Here is a 7500-nt window from a genome sequence, read left to right as displayed (position 1 = left end):
ACTTCGGCTATATCACTACTTCTCTTATAAGGTAGCCGGATATCAGGCTGAAACACGGAGAAAGAGTACACTTAGCCAACAGTATGAACACTGCATGCACTGAAAACGTTACCAGAACCCAAATTACACATCGAAACACCCACAGATCTCTGACAACTCTTAAGCTTACATAGATACTGATATAAATGAACACCTTATATGCTAAAAGGGATACAATACAATCTTCATCTTTTTGATAAAAGCGACAGACCAGAGCATCAAAATACACCTATCTATGCAATTTCACTGTATCCAAACTCTTCATAAACTTAAATAAGTTGGGGTTTACATGGAACATCATGAGATTGGAAAATTTACATATTGCTACATATAAAATTGATTGTGACAAATGTAGAAAATGCTATGAATGAGCATGAATATCTTCACAGTGCGAGATATATTTGACCAGTTTACACATAAAACTGGTCAGGTATATCTCCTACACTGTAGAGTTATTCAATCTCTTTCATACCTATTTCTATAAAAATATTATGAGATTATTTATCTGTGACCCCACAGTCATTCACTGGAACTCCAAGTTTGGCACCAGGCAAAATATAACATACTTCTCACACAGTCCTTTTGCACAGCACTGCAATTTTTTCTTTTCGTGATGACTCCAGCTAATAAACAGATAAATATACATGCTTTTCTATACTATCGTGCCCGGTTTGCACCAATCATGTACCCCTAAAGTGCAATGTGCTTGTTACTAACCACACCTAAGTAAATGAAAGGCTACACTCTTTCACTCACTGGTAACATAATAACACACCAAGGTAAATAACTACAAATAACAGGTGATGTCTCATCATGTTCTAAGTCTATGGCCTGATCACCCAGATTAGATCTCATGCACACTACTACAAGCCAGCTAACTGCTGAGGCTCAGAGCTGTACACATTAATAAACGCAAAACTTCTCCCAACTTCACCAATTTTTTTGTCATTATTGGGTTCATAATCATTTCTGAACTAAACTTCCTTCCCTTAAGAAATAAATCAGACTTGACTGCCTTGGAATAAAGATATAAATAAAAAATTAGAAATGAAAATTGAAATAAAAAATCAAATATTTAAAAAACTAAATTTAAAAATAAACATAAAATAACTATAAAATATGAACAGAATAAAAACAAAAGAAAGTAACTAATAGAATAAACATATGAAAACCAAAAAAATAAAACCAAAGAAGAAAATTTAAAACCCCATTTTTTTAATAACAAAAAAAGAAAAGAAAATATATATTTTTCAATCAATACAAAAAAATCAAAACAATCAAACAAACCAAAAAATATTTTCTACTGTAAAATGATGTCTATAAAATGACACTGCTATCTTTTAACTAACAACAACAACAACAACAACAACAACAACAACAACAACAACAATAACAACAACAACAACAACAACAACAACCTCATTCATTCCCTCCTGCAAAAGAATACTCAAACTAATATTGCCATTTTTCAACTAATATTTCTCAAGGCTAAAAATAAATTTCCTAAGCTAATTTAGGCGATTCCCCTCCTCTTTTCTTGACCTTTCATCAGATCCACAAAATTTGCCTGTTGTTTACTCACAACCACAATCAAAGCAAATCATAAATTATAAAGTGTGCTTTGGTTGCAGTATATTGCAGCTGAAATTACATTTTACACATCTATACACTTTACATATATGTACATTTTTGACTACCACACAACTGGAACATGAGCATGAGAACAGCAACATATATTCCCATCTTTTAGCATAACCAGAAAAGGAAAGCCTAAGATCAAGGGAAAGCAAGTAGACAGGAGCTCTATTTTCTGTTGTACAAATGTTTTAAATGCATTTGAGGTTTTGCTCTTCAAACACATAGACAACACCAACTGTGGGAAACTGAAGCATACAGATAAAGCTTTATGGTCTGAAACTCTAATACCTCTTGAAGTGTGGTGATATCATTATAATAAAAAAAAAAAAAAAAGACTACAAAAAAAAATCTAAATAATATTAACACATTCATAAATTTGATAATTTCTCACCATCCAAAAAAATCTGCCTCTTCTTAAATGCCACGCATTAATACTTCAGTTTAATAATGATTAGTGACACATCAAGAGCTTAACTATAGTAATCAATAATAAAAATTCAACGGCATTACCTGTCCCTGAGTACACAATGATGGCTGTGACTGTTGGGCAGTGGGGTCTGAAGATACAGTCTCTCCACTTGCAGTGTTTGTGGACAATTCTCCAGTTGTCGTCCAACCTGCCATTTCAGCTTCTTCATCCTCTTTTAACTTTGCTTCCTGTTTGTACCAATTGCCAAAATTAATCAAATCTCTGGCCCTTTTTTTTCCTAAATAAAATATAACAGACAATAGAATTTCATATTTCAGTGACAGAAATTTCAATTAACTTTTCTACAATTTTGAAACCAGATTCCATGAAATAAACACAAAAAACATCTCTGATGGAAATAATCATTCAACAATTATAAAATTATTTCTCAACCAGAAAAAAATGTACATGAAATATGTAAACTACCTCTTCCATAGCTCGATTGTATTCATCAATTTCATATTGGTACTTCGGTGCTGTAATGCCCAGGAAATTTGCCAGGCTTTCACCCACATAGTCACAGGCTGAAAGCACTGAGCTGCCTGAGTACAGCATCCAGTAATAGATCCATGGACCCCATGTTAATGCTTTCTGTCAAACACAAAAAATACAATGTATCAGCAAGGTCATTCTATTCTTATTGAAACTGCAATAATCACTTTTTTTCTACAGAACTTTTGTTTCTAGTATAAGTGTATAATAAAGTATATTCCCAAAAGAAACCTTTAAAACTTACAGGATCTGACACAGCTAAAGAATCTGGCTTACTCTCTTCCTCCTCCTCATCTTCCGTACTATATTCTTCAAGAGTCCCATCAGAGAAGTGCAGGATACGGCGAGGTTTTTTCATTTTGCGACTCTTACCAGCTTCTGCTTGAACTGAATCTTGTCTTGTATAATCTGCTGCCTATCAAAACAAATTAAGGTGATAATAAATAACTTACAAAAGATAATTCATCTAAATTATTTTTAGACTACTTTATTTAACCCTTTGTTAATCAATCACCAATACTCAAGTATAGCAATAGGACAACACACAGTTCCTATTGCACAGTTTAACAGGCCACTTAAAAAAAACACTTACAAAAACAAAATCAATCTTTCATTTTTCATTTGACCCACTGATGACAGTACACCATGCCATGTCCACTGTGATTTTAGTTCATTCTAAAAGTTCACTCTAAAAGTGAGCAGTTATCATTATTATTACTAGGCCTAGATGAACACATTTGTATACCCTAATCCTTGAATTTTCAGGAAAAGTTCTATTTTTACAAATGTTAGAAGTGTTTAATTAAGTTGTAAGAAAAATTATATCAATAATCAAAGTGGTAACATTAATGAAGACAATAGTCATATCAGAAACATTTCTTTTTCATAAAATTCAAATGAATAGGGCAAATACGTGATGTCATATAAGCCTAACACATGGCAAATAAATGCTTGTGGACAGTAAGTGGGTTAAAATACAAGATAAAATGAAGTCCTTAAAATATTAATAATTAGAAAGTAGTTATCCTATATAGTTGCAATTCCAATAATCTCCCACACAGACCTCATTCCTCACTCGGGTTCACACTGTGATGTAAGATTGTCCTGAAGTTTAATGATTCCTTCCGTGTTCAATTACTATAAACTTTAACTGCCACTAAATCATGGGTTTAGTCACTTTCACCACTCTCAAACAGGTATATCTCATAAATCAACTATGCCTGATAAATCCTTTCAGATACTACCACATGGCACAAATAGCTGCTGAAATGGAAAACCACAAGAAACATTGAATGTAATCAACCATGAAGCAGGGAAACAACTACAGTTGAAGCACCTTTTTTGCAAACATATTAACAAATACAATTCTCCCCACATTCATATTTCATATCCTACTTGCTAAGCAACTCACGTACTCCATATATGGTTGACCCACCATCACTGTGGGAATTCTCTCGGGGTAGGATTGTCTTCCGTTCCATTTCAGAAGATGAGCAACCTGACTGAAACAACTCTACTTGATATTAAAGAATTTATTTCTAGTGGATGAGTAGTAGAGATGCATTCAAAACAATTACTAATTACTGAGGATTAAAGCCCAAACATCTCATAAAAGGTTATTCCACATCTGAATTATACAGTTACTGTGTTTAGCTTCACAATTTTCTTCAGTTCTGAAAGGTTCTAAAAATATGCATATATCATCCTCTCCCTCTCCTTCCTCCTCTTACTCTTTATCCGCTTTCTCTATCTCCCTCTCTTTCTCTCTACCAACATATCACTCTTTTTCTCTAACCTGAGAGACTGCAAATAAAGCAAGTTTCCCTGATCACCCTCCAGACAAAAGAAGTCAATAGCATTTCCCACTGGCCACTGGCACTGATGCTGACACTGGGCAGTACTCTTATTTTCTAGTCTCACTCTTACTCTTACTCTCACTCTCACTCTCACTCTCACTCTCACTCCCACTCTCACTCCCACTGCCACTCCCACTCCCACTCCCACTCCCACCCCCACTCCCACCCCCACTCCCACCCCCACTCCCACCCCCACTACACCCAGTGTAGTACTTATGTGGCAAGAATACAAGCACAATTGTGTGCAAGCATTTTCAGAGGTCAATGGCTTGCACACAATTATGCTTGTATACTTGCCAAAACTCTTTACTATACTCCTACTTCTATTCTTCCAGATTCTACTTTCCCTTTCCCTTTCCCTTCCATCTCCATCTCCATCTCCATCTCCATCTCCATCTCCATCTCCATCTCCATCTCCATCTCCATCTCCATCTCCATCTCCATCTCCATCTCCATCTCCATCTCCATCTCCATCTCCATCTCCATCTCCATCTCCATCTCCATCTCCATCTCTATCTCTATCTCTATCTCTATCTCTATCTCTATCTCTATCTCTATCTCTATCTCTATCTCTATCTCTATCTCCATCTCCATCTCCATCTCCATCTCCATCTCCATCTCTATCTCTATCTCTATCTCTATCTCTATCTCTATCTCTATCTCTATCTCTATCTCTATCTCCATCTCCATCTCCATCTCCATCTCCATCTCCATCTCCATCTCCATCTCCATCTCTATCTCTATCTCTATCTCTATCTCTATCTCTATCTCTATCTCTATCTCTATCTCCATCTCCATCTCCATCTCCCTCTCCCTCTCCCTCTCCCTCTCCCTCTCCCTCTCCCTCTCCTTCCCTCTCTCCTTCCCCCACTCTTTCTTACGATCTGCTCTTCACATTATAAAACTGAGATGGGTTTACTCTAAATTATATATGGTTATTATTTTCTACAAACTGTATATATTTCATTGAACTTGTTTTAAAAAATGTTTTCCATTTGGCTGTGACAAGGTATCCAAAAATGCCTGAGAATCATGCATTTACAGACAATTTCAAAATTAAACGTCAACAAGCTTTCTGTCAAATGTTAAGATGATCATAGAGAAATGGCATGACGTCAGCAGAATGTTCCTTACTTTACTTACATTTTTATATATAATTTAATTTACATAATCTTCTGAAACCAATATGCCTTCCATAAATAAAAATACATATATGTTACAACTAAGTATTACCTGTTTACAGAACTAGAGAAGAGAGTATAAGTAAAAGCTAATCAAAAGATATTTACAACAATGATATAATCATAAAACTCTGTTCGTGGTTCCACAGACCTAAGTGAAGTAAAACATAAAAAGCAGAGCATTAAATCATAAAAGAAAAACAGAAAGCTATGTGTGTATATAAAATGAATAGGCTAGAGTGGTGGCTTCTAACCTTTTTCATTCTGTGGCAAACAATATGTAATAATCTCTTTTCAGATTGAATTATTACTAGTTATGAATAGCAGTGTAATGGTGTCAGTTGCAATAATACAAAAACACTTTATGGAAAGATTCCAATTCATTGGTATGTGAGAGATAGAGATGGAGTACTGTAGGTGAACTAAAATCTTCAAATTGCTCTATGGCCCCCAGAAAGTACCCATTGCCTCATTGGGGGCCATGGCCCCCAGGATGGTAACCCCTGGGCTAGAAAGACTAGTTTAGATGATATAAGCATGTTTTGCCTAATATAAATTTGACCTTCCTTCAATTAGTCAAAGGTTTTCCAAAAGTTTTGATCAAGTAAGCCTTTATAAACAGGTAGTCTATGTTTTGCTTGTTTGTTGATAGGTTTGTTTGTCTATTTCCCTGTTGGTATATTAAGTACCTAATTAATTATCAAGTAAAGCCTTTAACACACAGTAAACTTCCAGTAAATATTTCATGGTGGTGTGTGAGCACAAAGGCTACAATATTGCTAAAGAATGCACTGCAAGCAAATATTTTATGAGTTCTGTATGGCAATTTTCTTATATCTTGACATGGTCCTATTCTGGACATCTACCAGTCTCAAGGGCACAGAAGCCACAGAAACTGCTTGAGCTTTATGTGGTTGTTAGCTTTTCTTGTCTTTCTGTAAAAAAAAAAAAATATATCCAACAATGTTGTTTTATGTGTTTCTTGTTGACCTTACTTTGTTTTTCTTCTATCTGTTGCAGATGAATAATGCATCAAAGCTCAGGAAATTAAATATTAGCAACTCACACAAGGCTGCAATACTCCAATTCATCAATTCTGTTTCATGAAAAAAATCATTTTCAAAACTTACATACAACATTCTTTACTGAAATTTGGTGCCTTCACACCCTTTTATTTTTCCACAAATCAAAGTACTCCAGAGTCCAGGCTAAGATCCCAGTTTTCTTCTATCCAGAGTTATGTTGCACCAGGTAGGCCAACCTGACCATATCAGAGTTAATTGTAACTTGAGTCCATTCCACAGCAACTAGAAGAGCACATAAAAAATTCTCACTTTCAGCCTGCCATACACTACAGCTTAAAGAATACATGGAATTGAAAAATGAATGAAGTCAAGGACACTTTCATATATCCATCATTCATTATGAATAAAGAATGGAATATTCTGAATAATCTACTTGACAGTGATTAGCAAGCAGTCATGGTGTCCATCACATGTGTCCTAGGAACCTTGGACTTATATGGCAACTCTATAGCCTGATACTGCCAGCCCTAAAATTCCCTGAGTCAAATTTTTGACTAATATGGCAACTCTATAGCCTGATACTGCCAGCTCTAAAATTCCCTGAGACAAATTTTGACAAGATTTCAATGCTCCAGGAGTTTTGGTGTGCATATCTAGGGAGATGAAACAGGCATTTTCATTGGATATTTGATAAGTAATATAACATATAAATGGTAATCATGGTAATTTTCTACAGTATGGACACAGTTACCAGAGATTAAGTCCCTAACTCAACATCACAAAATTTAATCATCAATCTA

General features: G+C 35.1%; 1 protein-coding gene across 3 annotated transcripts in view; it reads right to left on the bottom strand.

Moving 5' to 3' along the window:
* LOC125038938 (protein FAM177A1-like) overlaps nucleotides 1–7500 on the bottom strand; it is a 23274-nt gene that overhangs the window by 14282 nt on the left and 1492 nt on the right. The window contains exons 2-6 of one of the 3 annotated variants that reach the window (XM_047632626.1): nucleotides 4054–4140; nucleotides 2883–3053; nucleotides 2573–2737; nucleotides 2188–2334; nucleotides 1–47 (exon numbers count right to left, since the gene is read on the bottom strand). The exon at nucleotides 1–47 is cut by the window's left edge and continues 823 nt beyond it. In XM_047632626.1, the coding sequence (XP_047488582.1) occupies nucleotides 1–47; nucleotides 2188–2334; nucleotides 2573–2737; nucleotides 2883–3053; nucleotides 4054–4140 (617 nt within the window). The remainder of the gene's footprint in view (nucleotides 48–2187; nucleotides 2335–2572; nucleotides 2738–2882; nucleotides 3054–4053; nucleotides 4141–7500) is intronic. The other 2 variants (XM_047632635.1, XM_047632644.1) reach the window with 2 other exon arrangements.

Source organism: Penaeus chinensis, chromosome 3 (assembly GCF_019202785.1).
Source record: "Penaeus chinensis breed Huanghai No. 1 chromosome 3, ASM1920278v2, whole genome shotgun sequence".
NCBI lineage: Eukaryota > Metazoa > Arthropoda > Malacostraca > Decapoda > Penaeidae > Penaeus > Penaeus chinensis.
The sequence above is the reverse complement of the archived record's forward strand: the minus strand, read 5'-3'. Positions and strand labels throughout refer to the sequence as shown.